Source organism: Cyprinodon tularosa, unplaced genomic scaffold (genome assembly GCF_016077235.1).
Source record: "Cyprinodon tularosa strain WSP-4 unplaced genomic scaffold, ASM1607723v1 ctg145, whole genome shotgun sequence".
Classification (NCBI taxonomy): domain Eukaryota; kingdom Metazoa; phylum Chordata; class Actinopteri; order Cyprinodontiformes; family Cyprinodontidae; genus Cyprinodon; species Cyprinodon tularosa.
The window spans coordinates 1,382,919-1,404,327 of NW_024038276.1; the positions used below are offsets into that span (position 1 = coordinate 1,382,919).

The following is a 21,409-nucleotide window of genomic DNA, read 5'->3' on the forward strand; positions in this document are numbered from 1 at the left end:
AAAGGTGACATTTCTTAGCAGTGTCTCTAAAAACTCCTTTTTTTAAAAAAAAAAAAAAAAAAAAAACATTCATGTGGGTGAGTCAAATGGTCGGCGCTGTTTTAAATCTGTGTGGAGAGTAGATAGTTATCAGGAAGAGCGGACATGTAATTGAGTTTGATAGATGTTTGAAATTGCTTTTATTGATCATAAACATGGTCAAATATTGTGTTATTTCTGCTGCTGAAATGGGACTGAGATACCACCGCCGTTCCAGTCCCGATGCAAATCTTACAGGAGCAGACGGCTCAGTATACAGGAGATTTTGCATGCCCTTGCTAGTGGATGGCTGACTGGGATCAATATGAATGCAAGAGGAACTTTATAAATAAAGGGAAGAAAACTAGAACACTCTCCTGTAATGCACGAAGCACGGGCACTGAAATAATCAGTTGCCCCATTTTTCTGAACACTGATAAAAGTAAGGCTCTAATCTGCAATTTTCTCTTTAACCCAAAAAATGGTAGAAGGTGGGAAAGAATATAGAGGCCTACAACAAGCTCACAACTGAAACTTTCAGGAACACTTGAAAAGAAGCGGAACATTATTAATTTAGTCCCTTCCCCTGGGTTTTAAGGTGGAACAAGTTTGGATCTCTGCTGCATGATTATTGACCCTGAGGGATCCCCTGCATACGTCCAGCTGCTTCCACCTGGCCTTTGTTAGCTACTTTCTTTCATGCTTCATGTAAACAACAGCAGGAGTCCCCGGCTGTAGAGGCAGAACACAACAACAATATAAACCTGGAACTATAAGGTTGTAGATCGTATTATCAGGTACTGACATTAAATTAGTGTCCACCCAGCAAAGCACTATAAGGTCTCCATTTTTGCAAAACAATCACATTAAGCTTATCTCTGTAATGTGGTGCATATTGTGCTCCATGTCTGGTATGAAAAAACGCCTTGTTCCTTCAGAGGGAAACCGTGTTAACAGTTCCCCTTTGATTATTTTGGCAGCTCAAATTATTTTATGGTTTACTAACTGGTACCAAAAGCCGAAGAATGATGGCTGTGATAATCCCTCCTACAACTGTACAAGCAAAATAACTACAACGCCCCCCCACAAAGAGAGGATTTCACAGACGGAGTCCTGCATGCACAGACAGACTGATGTGCGTCATTGCTGATCTCACAGATAGAATCTCGCACATCTGACAAAGCCCGGCTTTCCCATCGCCGTCGCCAGCGGTTCATCATACATAGCGTGAGCACAAGAGGCGTATAATGATCAGGTAGTGAAAACCAACCAGCTGTGGAGAGAACAGGAGCTCTGCATACAAACAGGCCCCTACCAAGCCGTGTGGGGAGCATCTGTCTACTAACAAAGGTTGTTTTGATGGTCGCACTTAATATCCGCAAATCCCAACCACAAAAACAACCCTCCCAAAGATGTCGCCTTAATCCCCCAAATGCACCCCAATCTGCTGCTATTCGTTGTTTGATCCCAGTAAAGCTGGTTAAGAGGGCGGAGAAGGGCGCTGGTGCAAAATGCAAGAGAAGTATCATGATTGAGCTGCAGGTAGTCATCTGCGTAGCATGGAGGAAAAACTGACACATTAAGGAACCATCTCTTTAATGCTGTAACTAAACTAAAAACCAAAAGGAAAACAGCTGCGCTCTCATAGGAGGGCCTGTGGATGGTTTAAATTTCTCCAATAAAAATCCCCTTAAAGATGTTAGGAAAAAAATGGCTGCTCACCCAAATCAGATGCTATTTAACTTTCAGCTCATAAGCTTTAATCTACAAATAACAAATTCGCCAAACAACAAATTTTACCAGGTTATGCTGACAATACTGTTTAGTTAGAATGCTGCAACTAAATGAAGACTCAACGTTGACTCTGTCACAATGAGGTGTTTAAAATGACAATCAGAAGAGATATAAAAAAGCTATTTAAAAATAGCCTGTTTAGATAATTCTGTTGTTTATTTAAGTTGGGAGAGACTAAGACAGCATGAGAGAGGATGAATGGAGAATAGCTTTTATGGATGATGGTTAGATAAAAAAGAAGCCACTGTACAAAAAACAAAAACATAACAATAAAGGAGCAACATTAAGGTCACATTGCTCAAAAACAACAGACTGTAAGCAGTGCAGCATGTTTGTTAAGCTGCTTGACTAACCAGCCAATGTCAATTTATTTTACTTTGGTTCGCCGTATATCAAAACTAAATTTGCAATCAAAAGATTGTTAAACTGCTACTAAATTTTACCTGTGTATTTTTTTTTTATTAATGATTACATACATGAAAAAATAAAGAATAAAATAATATTTAATGGAGAGATAAAATAGAAAGCAGTTTATTAGGTCTTAGCAACAGTCAAAATAATTATATTAAAGCAATTCAATTATAGTCTACATGTTAAAGCACCAATATGAACCCATCCAAACGGGCCAATCCTGGAGCTGTCCACACTTGCATGTGAGTCCCTTTATTCAGTATGTAGCTGCAGCTGCAAGAGGAGATCTGATTGAGCCTGCAGGGACCAGGACAGCTGCAGTGTATGCCGGCTTAACTCCGCTGAAGTGGAGAATAGATCCTCTGCACACAGAGAGCATTCAGCTCATTTAAAATGTTACATAAAAGTAGAAATTCGGCCACGTTACTGGGCTCCTTTCTTCATAGCTGGCGTGGTGGCAAAGACAGTCTGATTGGTGGTCAACAGGGCGAGTGTGGTGGGTCGATCAACCACACGCTGATCATTCAAGCAATGGAAAATAACAGGATCTATTTCAAATTCTATTTAATAATCAAACTCTGCAATTCATACGGGTTTATTCAGAGTGGCTGAGGCTGAAGGTAGAAAAGGTTTTTGTAGCGGTCAATATTATCATAGATCTGTAGAAAACATATACAGTATAATCGCCTAAATACAGGAACAGTTTTGAATGCTTTTAGACTATTTCATAAACACAAAAGAATGCATGGAATTAGTCGATGGTGTGTAAATACAACGGTAAAGATAATGCAAAACAGAGTTTAATTTAGAAAGAAAGGAAGGACAGGTGGCTGCACACACAGGTAAAAAAAGAAGGTTCCATCACTTGAAAGACAATGGACAGGACAGAAGGTAGTTAAGGCAGACAGATCTGATTTTCAAGCTTCTGATCGCTCATGTTGCATTTCATGTGAATGTCATGTTATCATCCACTCTCTGACTACTCATTAATACAGAATCATCTCAGAAAAGCAATTACTGCTCCACAAACACAGAATGGAAATAGTTCTAGAACACTGACGTGTTATTATTTCTGTAAACAGTGCAAAGCTTTTTGAGGTCTGCAATGTCCTGCTGCACATTTGGGTCGCATTGGGGCTGTGAAACAGTTAACACTTCAGAACTAGAGACGGAAATACCTCTACTAGACCACAAGACCGGTAATGAAGTCTGGACATATAAAAATGCTGTTGTTGTTTCCAGCTTTAAACCTACACTAAGTAACTTTTCAACCTTCATAAAATATTTTCATAACATTTTTACTTTTTATTTATACATTAACTTATAACTAGTTGAATGACCCTCTGTCATATTACTGTCATATTACTCTGTATTGCTTTCACCCGCACTAAGCAACTTTGAGGAGAAATATGGTACAAAACCAAAGTTAAGCATTTCTTCTTTTCAACAATGTGATATGACAACATTTTTACCACAATTAGATTCATTGCCTCATTACTATTTATCATTCACACAATCACTGGAAACAGAAATGTAGTTTACTCCGGCTTCAAGCAACCAGGAAATCAGGATTTTACCACGCAATGCATTGCTGCTTTGTCCACTGGGGGGAGCCAAAATTGACCAAAACTGAAAGTTCTTCAAAACTGCTTAAGAGGAAAGACTGTAGGAATCTAAAAAAATTGCAACATTACAAACTAGTGACTGAAAACCCAAAATAGTAATATTTTTCATGCAATAAGCTAGTGCACTGCAAAAAATAGAAATCTCAATAAGTTATTTTTTCTTAAAATAAGTGTGTTTTTCCTTGATTTGAGGAGGTAAGTAAGACACTTTGCCAATGGAACAAGACAATTTCCTTTTAAAATAAGAAAAAACAATTTTATCTTCTTATTTCAAGTAAATATTATCTAACTATCTTATTTTAAGAGTGAAAATACTCATTCCATTGGCAAATCATCTTATTTACCTGCTCAAATTAAGGCTAAATATACTTAATTTAAGCAATTTTTTACTTATTTCTGGATTGTTTTTGCAGTGTGGAGGGCAATGAATTGCAATCGCAATTTCACAAAATGCAATTTATAAATCATAAAAGGTGCCCAAATTTTGTCACATTACATTTAACATCAAGCTTCTCCCTCCAGTCCTTTAGGTGGCAGTAGGAAGCTTAAACTGGCTTCCCACCACTCAGAAGGAAAGAGAATGTTGCAGCTAGCGAGCAGATCCAAACACGGGAGCAGATTTAAAAACTTTTCCAAGCAAAAGAAACAGTAAAGTCCTTTGACAATGGACTCTACATGAGCTTTAAAGGCAATTCAAAAATTAAATACCTGCATTGAAATATCTTACGGTTAAGGAATTAACCCCGGTTTTTTGAAACATGACTGAGGTATCTCACTATGCGACACGCCCCCAGCGCTGCGTCCAGAAGCTCTATAAACATTACGCCAGTCTTCACTGGCCCACAACCATCTGCTTCTAAATGAGGGACTTGTCCCCAATGTAAGAACCAGACGTCACACTGGTGATTGTCAGTCTAACACCTCTTCTCGCTCCCAGGAGCTTACTCAGACGGCTAATACAGCAAGTAACGAGCTAGCTCAACTGTCCAAAGAGTGAGCTAACAATCTAGTCGCCGAATGCTAATCAGTACTGTTATTCAGCTGTTCTGAGTCCTTCTTTCTACTGCTGGTCTTTAGCTTGAACTTGTACTCATCATGGACAAGGTCAAGCCACCTTGCACATGTGGAAACCTTATAGCTGGGGCAGACACCCACCCTGTCTGCACCTCGCGTCTGGGGCTGCAACATGCCCGGGTCGGAGTAGCTGTAAGCACTGTCCGCGGCTCTCCCTCAACTCTTGTTGGTGCCGGCTAGCACATCAAGCTAGCCTGTCAAAGGTGGACCCTGTGATGGAGGTAGCCAACCCTCCACCAGCGGTGCTCACCGTGTTCGACGAGGGGGAGCCCCTATTTACTGAACCCAGTTGGGGGGACCTGCTCAATGCTAATCTACATGCTTGTGGTTAATGCAAAGGAAAACCTAAAAAAAAAAAACTGCAATGGCAATATTGTTAAAAAACAAACAAACAAACAAAAAAACACAATTTTGTATTTTGGCAAAAATGTTAAGCCCTAAAATAAACACGGGTGCTGTAGAGGAAGAGTTGCCTTTATTTAAAACCAAAGAAGTCCACGCATCACTGCATTTACAAAAAATGGGAGAAAGATTAACAGAAGATGCGGGAAGCTAAGAAATGTCACATTTTGTAACATTTCTTCTAAACTTATTCCCCAGCCCACCAATGAGTTTTAACAACCCAGACATCTGCATACACTGGGCCCAGCTCTCTGATGCAAAAGGAAATTGGTGACAAACCAGTATAAAGAAAAAGATATCAACATCTGACACATGAATATGAGAAAAGTAATGGAATATTAGAGTTGTATTGTCACTATTTAAATTCGTCACTGCCAAAGTAAGCAGGGACAAAGAGGAGGAGAGCTATTAGAATATCTTTTTAGATGGCTCATATAGGTGAATATTCATGATAAAAACACCAATTTTAGACACTAGAATGACATTACAATGACTCACAATGACTATAAAATCCTAAAAGCCTGTTTTATAACCTTTTAAAATTCAATATTCATTGATCTGATTATATGCCCATTGGCATCTCATCAAATACACTGAATCATAAAAGTCAAAGCAGCATCGCAAAACTTCCTCAGAATTAGTCAGATCTTTTGAAGGCATCTGCTGCTTTCATAAAAGTGCTAACTTCTAAGGTTTACCTCTTCATCATCGCTGGGCAAGCTCTGGTAGTCGGATTCTGCCGTCTCCTGCAGCCTCTGATATTCTGCCGTCTCTCCCATCGTTAGGCCGCAGCACCCGACCGAGGCGGCAGAGGATGGGTGTAGAGAGTCCACAAAAACCTCAAATAGCAACTGCTCCAGTCAGCAAGCAACCCACTTAATCAGCCGGTCAGTCTGCTTGCTTCAAGCTCCATGCTGTCCCTGGGAGGACAAGCACAGCACAGCACACACAGCATTCCAGATAGCCTGGCACATTGCAGTATGACTTCTATCTGAACTGTGATGCTGCTAAATCCCGCTGCTGCGATACCAGCGTGATTCCCTTTGACATTCAGGCTGAGTCAGCGCCTGTTGGAAAAGGGCCGGACAATGAGAACCTCAGTTTCATCCATTCACAACGGGACGTCCTTCACCGGCTGTCTACTGGGTGAGCACACAGGTGCTGATCACTGCAGTGAAGGAATGTGTTCCTTTTGGGAAGCACGAGGCTGCAATGTTTCACTCAAAAGAAGACAAAGTCAGTTTCTGCAGAAATGAAGAAAATACTCCAGAGTTGATGCCTTTTGCATCAGATCCCTTTTGCATCTCTGTAGCCTCTAAATATTCCCAATAATAAAAAGGAAGTGTCTCTTTTTAAAAAAAGGATGATCCTTTATCATTGCAGCTGCAGAATGAAATCATTGTCATTCTGCTGCATTAAAGGTGTATCCAAGGAGGGGATGAATCCAGAATGCTTCAATCATCCAAACCGTCAGTCCTTTAATCCGTCTCCACGATGCTCAGCTCTCCACTGTCTCTGACCGACTCCCAGGCATGCTGCTGTCATGCTGACGCATGCTCTTTAAATCCAGCGGTGCTCCCTCCGTCTCTCTCTACCCCGTTATTATTCCAGGCCACAGGCATCACCATGGTCGAACAGCCTTTCTATCAGCAACAACACACACCAAAGCAGCTAGCTGGGACAATGTCCCTCCATACTTGTTTACATCAGTATGTACCTCTAATATTTTGTGAATGCATGATCATCCCAGGGTTTTATTCTGGCAGCTCAACTCTGAAGGTAACGCCTTTGGTCTGGTGGGGGATTTTTGACACAGTTTTGACCTAAATGGACTAACTAATTGCATGGTCGATGGCTAATCCCTCGCTGTTGTTATCGTTTCCCCCCTCCTCTCTTCCTTTTATTCCCCCAGCCTCTAACCTGCTTTCTGCACCCATCCACATTTTTTTTTTCCATTTCAGCTTTGGCTCAATGATTTGGCAAGTGGCCACCTCCGCTATTACCGTGGTAACATCAACCAATCCTCACCTCCTCCCCGCCCCAGTGTCCAGCAGTCGCAGTGAGCCAGTCAGCGGTGGTCTTGGGAAGGGGAGCCAATGAGAGTGAGGCAGGCAGAGTATGGGAGACAGGAGGAGAGGAGAGTGAGATGAAGGGACGTGGGGTGGGAGTCCTAATGAGGAGAGTTAATCTTCCCTATGAGAGGGAGAAAAACACAGCCACGCGGCTTTGTGTGTTTTTGTGTACATCAAAAAGCACCTCCCCTCTACAAGGAGGGTATCCAGACCATCTGGATCCTCACTAAGTGGACATCTGGATGGTGGAGAAAGCACTATGAAAGAACAATATGCACGTGTAACCCCGCCTCCTGATCTTTACAAAGTTGTACCGTGTGCTGCACTGTTGTATAAAGATACCGTACAGAGATATGGCTAAATCTATTGGCAGCCCTAGTAGCGTAATCTTCCCCTGAAGGATTCTTAAACATCCCTCCCTAAATTTAACAGCATTAAATTGTTTTTATTTGGTTTCTAACACCGGTAATAACTATTGTTCCTAAAAAAAAATTTTAAATCAGATTTCTATATTGATTTTTGGTTTTCCATGTTCAACATTTCTAGAAACGTCCAATTCATGTTATTGATTTTGGTTCCCTGGGATATAAATGTGATTTGATGCAGAGACCCAATTTTCTACTGATTATTTCCTCATTAATTAATATGTGGATTAATTGACGAGGAATCTTCTAGTAAATTGACACTTTAAATAAACAATTGGCTCTATGCACATCTCCATTACTTCCTGAACTTAAGGCAGCTCCTTTGTTTCCTGTCCTAATTTAATGGATGAACTGATTAATCCAGGTGTGCCTGACCTCAGTCACCATGGCTAAAACAAATCTGGATTAATCAGTTCCTCCATTAATGAAAGACAGGAAGCAAAAGAGATGACTTAAATTCAGGAAATAGTGGAGATGTGCACAGAGGCCATTGTTTGGAATTTAGAACATACACCTTTGTTGTACTTTTTCAAGTAATTGTAAATGGCAAAAATATAAAAATAAATATATATATATATATATATATATATATATATATATATATGTAGATATAAGTGTATAAACACATTAAGGAGATTTTATTTCTAGTTTTGTCTTAATTCTTTCAGAAGGATGTAGAGTTTGCTAAACTCTTTGAATTTAACTGGAACTCTGAGACTCATTTAGCTTTCCATAGAAACCTTCTAACAGGGAATGGGGATCTGGTTATGGTGTGTTATATAATAAAGGCTTCAAAGACTTTATCATAGTGAGCATAAATTATTTTTGAAAGAAAAAATATCTCAATAGGAAAAAATTCTGAAGATTTCACACCGTTTTTATTAACTGAACAAAGGCAAGGGGGAACAGCTGCATGTGAAGTAGCAGCCGGTGGCTTCTGTTAGAGCAAACTTGGTTAAATAAAAAATCACCCCATGTTTTAACACCTCTGTAAAATTGGCAGCTTTTATAGTTTGCTGCTCCAGAGCAGAAGTCCCCAAACTTTTCAGTACACAAACTTTCCAACAAAATCAATTACTGACATTTGTAAAATATTAAAATCAATCTCAACAACCAAAGTAGTTGGTTTTGTCTATCTTTAGCAATGATTTTATAAATTGAATCAATCCAAAATTAATTTTAGGAATTACTGCTCTAGACTAGTTGTGTTTCCCAACCTTTTTTGACTTGTGTAACCCTTTGGACATGTTGTCTTACCATGAGTACTCCCCTCAGTCAAAAAAATTGATGATTGTCCAAAGGTTTTGTGTATAACAGCTGAAATAAAGATTATTTCAAGATTGATCTCTGTGAGAAGAGGAACTGTGAATACAAAAGATATTTTATCCTGGCTGCTAATAGACAGCCTCTTGAAGGACTGAGTTTTTTTATATAATTTTGCGTTTTTTAATTAGGTCCTCATAAGGCAAAACAATCCCAGCCCTATTTTTTTTTACTACCTAAAAATTAAATATTTTCCTGTACCTCCTGCAATGCACTCACAAACTACTAGGTGTAAGCAAACCCCCAGTTTATAATTATTGCTCTAAATCATACAATGACATTTAAGGAGGACAGCAGCAATTGCATTAGAGAAGCATGTTCTGCTGCCTATAAATTTGGAAAGTTTTATAAAAGTATATGAAAACCATTATTCTACCATATAAAAAAAAGGGTTTCTCATCACTAAAACATCCATATTTGGTGATTTTCTAAGCAGTCCAAATCAATACACCAATAAAGACTTTAAGAGGCTCAGAGAAAGCGTAAAGCACACAAGAAGTGCATCTAGGACTCTACAAGTCTCAGCATGTTAATTATTAAGCTAAATGGGTTTCAATTAAAGCACATTTGGAACTTGAACCAATCATTTAATGCTGGTCTAGAATCAACCACATCAGCAGTATCAATTTGTCTAAATAGTCCCTGCTAAATGCAAGACATTAATCTGATTAAAATGCAGTGCAGAAAACAACAAGGATGAAGCTGTTTTACTGTATCAAGAAGGGTTAGCTACAATTCATCTGGAATGGTGCAACAAACTAAAAGTCACAAAGAGAACAACTACTTTATAATACTGAAGATAAGTGAATCCTACAGGATACTAAATCATGGGGTGTGTTTGTTTTTGCTTTTATTTAATGCTAGTAGGCAATAGAACTATAAACTCATTATCTCCAAATCAATTATCCCTAATGGCCTCGTTTCAGAGGAGATTAAATCCATGGGAATCTGCCAAGGGTTTTTCTGTGCTGCTGTTTGACCATCAAGAACAATTTTACATACATTGTTGATACAATATCAATTGGGATGTAAACAAATAATTAACTTACGATTGTCAATTAATGTTTTATTAGACTGAACTCTTTCATTCGATTAATTAATAATTGTCGCTTAAAGCTACAGTGTGTAATTTTCAGCGACATCTAACGTCCAGACTGCAGACTGTGCCAACATGAACATCTCCCCCCCCCACCGCTTCTCCCCCCCAATAGTACGGCGAGCGTTACGGGACAAAATGTCTTCCACGACGTCCACATACCTTCTCAAGTGATGAGGTTTGTTTACATAGATAATTTTACAGATAGTATTCTCAGGCATAATACTGCCATCTATTGTTCAGTACCGTCTCAGTTCATCTCTCTCAACTTGCCGTAGTTACTTTCGAGCGTAATGGGCAATCTCGCAATCGCTAGTTTGTTGGCTCTGCGCTGCCGTAGCGCAAAGATGTCTGCCTCCATGGCTGCGAGACCCGCTCCTATGTAATTATAAATAACGAATTTTAAGGCAACGCAAATATTAAGGTTAAGAGGCTGAGCTCGTAGATGATGATAAATAACATAGTTATGTATAATATATTACATTTCTGACTGTATATCCCTGTAATTATTACACACTGTAGCTTTAAAAGGAATTTATTTCAGTTTGTAATGTTACCACCGTACACTAGAGGGCACCACTGTTAATTTCCAGCTTAGCCTCACTTGTATGCAAGAGAAGTAAATGCAGATCGGATGGATCCTAGAGTAGAAACACAAATCTATCCAGATCACAGACCATTTACACCGTTTAATGGCGACAAGGATCCATAAATAAACTTAATGTTTTCTTTTGTCTTTGTCTGCTGATTAAGCTCCCCAACACTTTTCTTATCGCCATTATTCACTTTATGCATAATATATATATTTTTAAATATACATTTATTCCATTTAAGCAAACGTTATTTACTGTGAGACAACAAGCAGAGGTTCAAACTGTATCTAAATGATCAAAAGAATTAAAGGTTCTGGCATTCACAACATTTCTTCACCAGTTCTCCTAAACTCTGCCTTAGAAACCTGGAAAACTACTTGGGAAAAAAAAAATGGATCAGGGACCTCCTCAAGTTCTTAACCTTTGACCCTAGAGGACCAATCTTTAGCTAGGGGAGGGTAAAGCCAAGCCTGTTAAAACATGTAAACGCCTTCTCTAGCTCTATGATAGAGCGCAGAGAGAAGCCCACCAGACAGGGTGTGGGTGTAATGACACACTGTTACCCACCCAAGTATCAAATGATCCCTAAATCCCTACCTTTAAACCACTGTTTAGAGCCCCTGGAGCACTGAGTCCCAGGTCCCTCGCCTCTTTATGACTCTAAGTAGTTTTCAATGCAGCAATAAGCTTTTATCCAGAATATGGTGGTGGTGGGGGGGGGGGGGGGGGTATTCGATCAGGGTTATAAATGAGGTTCTTTGGTAAGATGATGAAATTGTTAAACTAACAAAGATATGCACCGTTAAAATAAAAAGACAATAAACTCAATTGATGAGAAAACATATTTTTATGATTTCCCTTTAAAAACAATTTCAAAACTATATTGTTGTTTAGAGACATGATTCAATAATCTGTTGGGTTCTTTCAATGTGTCGAATGTAAGGTTTAAATCGGCTATTGATAAAACGGTCACATAAATGAAAAAACCATTGAGTTTGAACCTTCCAAATAGAGTGCTTACTTGTTGTAAAAGGTTTTGCTCATTTTGTCCCTTTTCTATTTGAAAAACTGTATACCCGAAGTTTTCAGGGATCAAAAAGATGTTTTATATCATCCAAATCAGAAGATTGTCTGATTCTGCCTCAATAATGGGCATTTAGAAAGCCACACATAGAAATGAGTTGGTAAACATAATAACATGATTTTAAATTTGACCAGCCTGATAAAAAAAAGAAAGGGTCAGTGAGAAGCTAAAACATGATATTTTTCTGATGAGTGAACCCTTAAAAGAGCCAACAGGTTCATCTGACAAAACTTATCTATTGGGGGGGGGGGGGTCAAAATGTGCTTTAAAAACAGAGTCTGATGAAACTCAGGACAAAAAAGAGGCATGTTAGCCAGTTTTAAAGAGTCAGTATCATAACAGATTTGATGGCACAGTGGACTTGCAGTGAGGAGGTCCTGTCAATGGGTTACTTTAAATGGGTAGGTGTGTGTGTTAGCATGGTAATTTCTCCTGTTTTACTCCATGCTGCCATGGTGACCTGTCCAGGATATAGCCCTCCTATTGCTCATGATCGCTGGAGACAGTCACCACCTCCCAAACCACCTTAAATGTGGAACTTATACAGTTAAAGGGATAGTTCAGCATTTTGGACATGAAGTAGTGTGAAACGTTTGCCGTCTGTAGCTGAGATGCAAAAGTGTAACTAGGGTCTGCAAGCCTCCTGCTCTGAGAAACGGCTCAACACAAATAATCAAAGGTTTTCAAACAAGAAAAAACTATGCATGAGTTTTGTTCCACTATTTTAACAATTTTTAATAACATCCCTGTGCAATATCAGACTTTGATATCAATTAGGATAATTTTTAGGCCAATATTTCTCCACTGCATAGGTGTGGAAGACAGTTCCTGAGAGAGAAAAAAACTATATGGCTCATTAATAGCCAAAGGAAAAATCCCCTACAGACAATGGAGGAAAGATGATATGAAGAAATTATCTGCACATAATATGTCAAAAAACGAATAATAATAAACAAAGAAAATAAAGATAAAACTAAGTGTATGCTTCTGAATGCAGCTTCTGAAATAATCTCATTAATGCATCTCTAGTTATTTTCATTTATTTACATTTTGTTTATTTCAATTTGTCAAATTTTTTAGAATGTACAATTTGTAAAATTAAAATTGATTAGGCTGAGACAAATCATGTCAACCATCAGAATATCACTTATAAGTTTAATAAAACTCAAATGGTCCAAGAGGGGTATAGAACATTGGGGAATGGAGAAGTGATGAATGATATATGAAAAATCTTTTCAAAATAATAATCAACTTAATTATGATATAAAAAAATGTACACTGAGACAGTATAATAATAGTACATTTTCAAAATAAAATATATTTTTTTAATAGATAGTCTTTATGAAACTATTTCTAATACAATCAAAATTTTGTTAAACATACAACTGAATCAGTGTAACAGCTGATTTCTCACATTGCAAATTAAAAATGAACATATTTTTCATTTATTTTTACCATTTTAAATAAAACTCAGTCACCAATCAAGAAAAATTCTCCTGTGAAATCCTAGCAGTCGAAGTAAAAACAGTAACATACCTGTTTCTGCACAGGCACCGGACAAGACCTCAGGACAATCCGCTCTGGCCCCATATCCAAAGATTTGCAACTGAGACAAAAGCCCTGCCTCTTATAGGCCCCTGCAGTAACACCCTCCTACAGCTCCACAAGCATTCCCAGATGTTACGCTACAACACAATTCTGAAGTAGCAGTTGATGCGGACCAAAGGCACGCCACAGCTGTACAGAGCAAGGTTAGTGTTTCTGGGAAACTGCTGACATACCAGTGATGTCATTTCCCACATAGAAAGCTACCGGAGCTGAGGGGTTGCTACAGTGGAAGTGGATCTGAAGCTTCCTTCAAACCTCACTTGTTTTAGCTCTGCTTGTGCTGGATCAAGATAATGGTTCTGATGAACTGTTTGTTTATTGTTGCATGACCAGAGCAGAACATGTTTTAAATTGGCTCTCTTTTTTTAGCTTGTGAGGAACAGAACCAGAACTGAATGATTAACATACCAGTATGGGGAATAATGTAAAGCAGATCTATTCTACACCGTATCCGTATTCTGTTAATTCTTTTTTCCTCAGATTATGGACACTTCAAAACTGGAGAAGAATTCATGGTTTTCCCGACATAAAAAGAATTTAATGAAATAACTTTCAGAAAACTTTTGTTGTTTTTTTAAACTAGAGTTGTAATTGAACTTTCTGACAAATAAAAAAAATGATAGGTTAAATTAGATAGTTGAATTGCATCAGTTGTGATACATTATGCATTTCTGTATAATCTTTCATAGTCTTTCTGTTCACTACATGTGTCTGATTGTGTAAGCCAGGGTTATACTCTACTAAGTGTATTAAATATGACCCACTTGGTATTTAAGGGTAGGTAATAGGATATCTGTTCAAAGTCCAGCATATAAAGGGATGTTTCTCCATTCAAATTCTGTCGACATACGCCTGTATGAAAGTCACAGTTTAATGATTTTTATAAAAATGGCAGTAATATCAATTGAATTCAAAAATACCTTATTAATCCCAAAGGAAATTAAAGGTTGTATTAACTCATCATTTTTTGTTGGGTTTCTTTTCCATCAATTTGTTGTACCTGTTAAATGCTGTGGGCAGGAAGGATCTCCTGTAGCGGCCTGTCTTGCACCAGGTCTGGAGAAGCCTCTGACTGAAGACACTCTGTTGTTGTTGTTTAAATAGCTGATGAAGAGGATGTTCACTGTTTTCCATGATCTTCTACGCTTTATGAAGAATTCTTCTTTGTGAAATAATCTCTAGAGGTTCTAGAGGAGTTCCTAGAACAGATCTGGCCTTCTTAATTAGCTTGTTGGGTTATTTGCTCTGATGCCGTTACCCCAGCAGATGATGGAGGAAGAGATCACACCCTCCTCAACAGTTTTGAAGATGATATTTAGCATCTTGCTGTAAAAGCTGAAGGACCTAAGCTTCCTTAGGAAGTATCTGCTCTGTCTCTTCTTGTAAACAGCTTCACAGTGGTGTCTCCAGTCTAGTTTGTTGTCCAGGTGAACACCAAAGTGTTCATCTGGACAGATGACACATCCGTTGTTCAAAAGTAGTTCCAACTCAACTCCTTTGAATTTTCCAGTCTTCTTTAAAGCTCCTTCTGCTCGTATGGGCAGAAAGCCTGAAAGAGAGACTTCGGATTTCATGGATTATGGAGCAGCTACCTGGTAGATTACTGTAAAGTAATTCTTACACAATATCGCTTTGAAGGAGGGAAAAGTGTAATGACAAGCTAACCATGCTAATAGCTTAAATAAGATGCTATAGACTGCTTAAAAAGTCTGATCATTTAGCCTAATTTTATATCGTTTTTATTTTTTAATAATAGTCAAACTCTAAAAATACAGTCCCTCTTTTTCAAAATAATTTTAAGTCTTATAGAAAAAAATTAATAGGCAGTTACAACAACAGTAAGGCAATACAAATATTGTTGGTTCCTAAAGAGAAACTGGAATGGGCTGAATTTGTAATTGGAAGAAAAAAAATTCTATGAAAAAAAAATATCCCAGAAACCTCTAATCAGTAATTATCTAGAACAGGAAGTGAGTTTTTTTAGCCGTTTCCTCTTAGGCACTGCCACAGGAAGTGATTTCAACTCGCACAGAGACTTGGGATTTTTTACGCCGGGTGCCCTTACTGTTTCTACTGGGATTCCAAACTGGGTTCCCTGTATTAAAGAAATGATATCTCCTGCCCAAAGAGACTAAATAAAGAACCAAGAGGATCATGATTGATGCAGACAAGATTACAGAATACAATCGGGGTTAAGAGGGGAAAAAAAGCTTTCAGTTATAGAAAGAATATGGCAGGATTCAGTATAAGCTGTCAAAAACATGCAGCCCTTATAACCGCTATGGTGCCCTACATAGGTGGCTTGAATTCAAAGCCAGCTAGGTCAGGCTCTTATAGTGTCAGATACAAAGAATAACTTCCGTTAATGGAGTGTCTCAAAACAAATTAGAAATTATTATGAACCACAAAGCCTCTCATTTCCGCAGGAAGATTTGCAGATAAGCCAAATCAGAGAGGTGCAGGCATGCTGTCTAAATCCTCTGTGGACAGAGGCGAGGGTAAGAAACTAAAGGACACAAGTGAGAGTGTGTAAAAAAAAAAAATAATAAAATAAAGAGTAAAGTGCAAATACACATTCACTAATTACTGATTAGAGGTTCTAATACTAGTCTCATGTTGACTTTCCAGGAAACACTGAAGGGGCATGATTGGACAATGTGTTGACCCACTCCAACCCCTGCAGACTAAACAGGTGGGATATAAAAGTGCCACACAGTGGGCAGGGACATTCAAAGGATTAAAGGAAAATCAAACCAGACAAGGACCTCATTTTTTAATCCACATTTCTGTCTCCAACTAAGTCACAGATGGTGATACATGCAATTGACCCAAAGCTCCCTATGTTTCTGTTCATGGACACACAACTTGTCTGGAACTTTCCAAATATGAATAGATGTCCACACCTATGGAAAAAAAAACAATTATGTAACTAAAACCTGTGGTAAGAATATATGAAAAACATATTTGGTGGATGGAAAGACAACCAAACAGTGTCTTTCAAAACTATAACTCAGATTTGTACATATTTTACAATCTCACAACCAACATTTTGATTTTCTAAGACAGACCAAGAGACTTTAACTACTTCTGCATATTAACAGAAATTCATAGCACTGACTAAATATGTCCCGGATGTGCAAAGCCTGAACTCATGTAGTTAAAATACATCCAGTAGTGTACTCAAGACGGCCTTTGCAGACACTAATTTTGCAACTGAAAGCAGTTGTCTCCCTAAGCCAACAGGACAGAGGGGTACGCTGATCAGAGTAGGGTTAGGTTAGAGTCCAAATGTAACTCTGGGGCAGTTCCAGACCTTTAAAAGCACAGGAGGAAGAATATGTCAACACAACAGAAATGTTCTCAGTTCGCAACACAACAGATATATCCAAGATGGAACTCTATTCAGACGTTACAACAGTTCAATGTTTTGTCCTTCAAGCTAATTAAAATAGAGCATCAGAATAACACATAGCCTGTAACACACTATCCACATATAAGCCCCATTTACACTACCCTTTTGAAACCATGCCGAGAACGATCTGAGCACGGTAACCAACATAACTGTTGAGTGTAAATAGAAAGCCACTGAACTGGATCTTTCCAGACACAACCGAACCGCACTAAATCTAGTACTAGTTCAACATTAGGGCTCGGCACAGTTCAGTTGTGGTTTGGTTCTCTGACAATAAAGAGTGCATGAGCAGACCGCATTATCTCCTATTTACAGTCAGCTGACTCATTTCGCCGCCATTTTTTTTTTTTTTTTGCATAATTCCCGCCTTGAGAGCTGTAGTATCGTGGACAACCGATAGGACGCGAGGAACTGTGCTAGCGTTATGTGTAAAAAGTCGTAAAAACCAAGCTGGGTGCGGTTAACTGATCCAAGCTCGGTACGAACTCGGCACAGATCGGTTTCAGAGGAGTAGAGTAAATGGAACAATAAAGTGGTAGCAGTCTATTGCAGTTTGAGGTCATTTTCTCTAGCACGGACAGAGGAGCTGCTGGGAAAATGTGAAAACATATCTAAGAAGCTGCTCTATTAAATGAAACCCAGATGGAACATGGGAATTCTTTGCAGAGAAAATGTATCCTGTCTATAACACCGTAACACGATTCACGCACAAAAAAAGGAAGTGGCAGCATCACAATGTGAGAATGTTAGTCTTCAAATTGGAATGAAACGCTGGTTGGAGCTTATGACAGGGTGGATTAAGCTAAATGTGTTAAAAACAAAATTTTAAAGCGTAGAAACATATTTGAGAAGACTAACAGCTTTATTCATAGCATACTCTAGCTTGGCTAAATGTGTACACTATGAGGAGGTGGAATACAAATTCATGCCACACTTTTCAGAGCCCTTTTTCTGACATATTTGAAAACTATATAAAAGCACAGTTTTTCTTTCATTTTCCACTAATGGTTCATCTCAAACAAAACCTAGTAATAGTATAACTGATAGAGATGTGGTTTTAACGCAGCATGATGTGAAAAGGTTCTAGAGAGGAGGAATCCAACTGGAGCTTTGGCAAGATAAAGCAATACCATCTTGACAAATATGCAAAGTTTATGCAAATCACTTTAACTGAAATATAACTTTGTTTTGTTACACTTCTTGCTCTAATTATGCTATCTGGTCAGAAGGGGGCAGCATCAGAGTATAGATAAAAGGCCACATTTAAAGCCCTAGAAAGCATAACTTTAAAGGTAAGTATATATATATATATATATATATATATATATATATATATATATATATATATATATATACACACACATTTATTTCAATCAGATGCTTTTTCTTTAAAAAAAAAAATATATAAATGTTTGGATTCAAATCATCAAGGTTTGAAATTATCAAAGGTATGACATTTCTCACAGAGAAATGTATAAAATCTGTTTATGGGAATCTAAGTCTAAGAAAAACCAAACTAATAGGCTCAATAACTTTTTACTTTAAGCTCATTTTAAACTCACTAGACCATTTCATCTGTGATGGAAACACTTGTAGAGGATTCTCCAAAAGGCAGGTCAGGTTAGGTGTTAATAATTATCTGTAATGTTTCTCTGTAACTTCTAGAGCAGTCAAGTGTTCTATTTTAAGAAATAGCCCTCCAAGGACTGATACTGGCATACAGCAGTGGAAATAAAAAAAATAAAAATAATAAATAAATACCTAAAATTCAAGATTTTAGAATATGTTAGCATGATATTAAATATTTAGTTCCTTATAAAAAACTAAAAAATACAAAAAAGGCTTGCGGGGGTGGGGGACTTTTGTTTACACCAAAAGTCTTTGCATGTGTAGGAGAGTCAGGGTCCTGTCTGTGTGTGTCAATCTGCCAAAATTGTTGTATAATTTTCTAGCCTACTCTGCGTTTAAGTGTGTGAGCAGTCAATGTGTAAACTGTTGTTCCGCTCAGAGAGAGATGATGCAGAAAACAGGTAAGATAAGAGCTAAAACAATATAATTTGCTTCCAGAGGTTCTGTCTGTGTATCTGTAAGTACTTAAGTTGTACAATATATTGTATTGTAATTAAAAATGTGCAATGTTGCACTTCAAAAGAACTGTTTTGACAGAGTATTGGATAGTCCATCACATTACATGTGTTATGCAATTAAAACCTGCTTTCCTATATACAGTATATATCACTTTCTGAGAAACTCACAGATAGAGGGGTCAACAGTCGACTGGATCATAGTCTACCTGACAAACAGACCACAGTTATAATCACTGTATAATCAAGTAGTTAGCAGCAGAGGAGTAAAACAGGAAACAGTTCTGCAAACCTCTGACTTCCAGTACCAGACAGAGTCCTGTCATCTGCAGAAATAGTCGGATGACTATGCAGTCACAGGGTGCATCAAAGATGGACAAGAAATCCTCTAGATCATGCACAACAGAGATCATCCTCTTCATCAGCTATTTCAATTCAATTCAGTTTATTTGCAACACATGTCATCTCAAGGCACTTAACAATTCACCAGATCATACAGATAAATTGATTCAAGTTTTCTATCAAGGAAAACCAGTCGATTGCATCGACTCATTGACTCAAAGACAATTCCTAACTTTAAGCATGCTCGTAGCGACAGTGGAGAGGAAAAACAACAAAGTGTCTTCAGTCAGAGGCTTTTCCGGAGCTGGTGAAAGATAAACAGATCTAGAAGATCCTTCCTGCTTACAGCTATCAACACCTACAACAACTCAATGAATAGAAAAAAAGAATAATAAGTTACTGCAACATTTAATTTCCCTTTGGGATTAATACATTATTTTTTTACTTTATTGAATTAATTATTTTGAGGATGGACTTTCTAAGCTCTTTACACCTACACCTGAACTACAGTAGCTCTTTAAGAATTACATGCTAAAGATCAAAGTATACAAAAAATTAAGAGGGTTAACTTTAGTTAATATTGTGATAGTAAGTATTAAAAATTTAGAATTATGTTAGGACTGATTTGGCTAGCTGACATAGGAATCTAAAAAATGTGTTTAATCAAATTGTTAAAATAGTTTTCTATAAATGGTTTGCTCGATTCGCTCTGTAAGAGAGGAAAGTCTATAGAGAAGTTAGCAGGTTAACACTGTTTAGTGCAAACAAGTCAAAGAAAAATAGCAGTTTGCAATATCAGTGAGAGACTTGAAAAAATGAAGTCAAAGAAGAATAATCTTTTAAGTCAGCCTCTGTTGGATTAAGACAAATACCTTCACAGCAAGTTGATGTTACAGTGGGGATGGTGTGTTCAGGGTTATTATTTGTTTTGGTAAAATGTTAACCCAAATGAATACAATCCTGTTTCTCAACAGTTATCTTTGCATGCCTAATTTAGAAAAACAAAACAAAAAATCCATTCATTTTTACACATAGTTTATATGGGCTCAAATTGAAATAATCCAATAGTGTCAGTTACTTTATTCTGGCTAAAAGAAGCATAAAATAACTTAAATAAACGATCAATTTACCAAAATCTGAAAGAAATTATCTGAAGTTTTTAGATGGATGTTTGTTAGTTGGAGCTTTAAAAGTAAAGAGGGAATTGGGACTGCTAATCCGACAAGTTATATTTCTTTAAAACCTGGGAAGGTTTAGAAAAAAGAAAGTTAACATTTAAAAAATGATATAATGTCCCCTGGTGGCCCCAGGCCATTTAGATTAACTCTTCACCTTTTACTTTATAGTGCTGCATTACCGAGCCAAGGTAGATACTGGAGTGTCCGTCTAATATGGAACTAAATGCAGAGCAAATGACAAAATTCGTCCTAATGTGTAAAGAAACAATATATAGAGGTATTAGAGTGGACATTATCGGACTGTTTCTCTCATTATCTTGAACCAAGGCTTATTTTTAACATTTTCTTGTTGTCAAAGGAAATAAAATCTGTGGAAGCATCCTATCCTTCAGCCAGAGGGTCTTAAAGAAAGTGATCTCTTTCAGGGACACTCCTATAGGAAACTTGATGCATTAACAGCACAGCTAAGACACAATGCAGCGGAAGGAGACAAGGCTCAGTATGCTGCAGGGGGGCTTACAACACAAAGCCAGTCTGGGAGGACTGGAAGAACAAGAGGGGAGAGTGAAAAAGATAAAATGCATCAGCCTAAATCAGCTAGGTCCAATGTTTTGTCTTTTTTTGTTTTTTTAAAGCCAAAATCTTCAAAGTAAATAGTTCTCCAATTATATAATTAAAAAACAAAAAAAGCAATTAATGGTTTTGGGATATAAATGTGTACATTTATGCAAATCATACTTGCTTGTAGATAGTTTATTACGGCTGCTTATAAATCAACAGTAAGGAAGATGTCGTTAAAGCAAACAGAGCTCTGGTATCAGTAAAGTATCAGGATCTGCAGACATCCTAAGTCAAGCATTAGATTTGG

General features: G+C 37.8%; 1 protein-coding gene across 6 annotated transcripts in view; it reads right to left on the reverse strand.

Moving 5' to 3' along the window:
- Positions 1-21,409, reverse strand: part of tnk2b (tyrosine kinase, non-receptor, 2b) — an 81,302-nt gene that overhangs the window by 45,551 nt on the left and 14,342 nt on the right. For 2 of the 6 annotated variants that reach the window (XM_038278885.1, XM_038278884.1), the window contains exon 3: positions 6,023-6,244. The exons of 1 other annotated variant lie outside the window; for it this stretch is intronic. In XM_038278885.1, coding sequence (XP_038134813.1) covers positions 6,023-6,103 — 81 coding nt within the window. In that variant the 5' untranslated portion in view covers positions 6,104-6,244. Of the gene's footprint in view, positions 1-6,022; positions 7,286-13,453; positions 13,544-21,409 lie in introns of those variants that run through there. 3 more of the 6 variants (XM_038278879.1, XM_038278882.1, XM_038278878.1) reach the window with 3 other exon arrangements.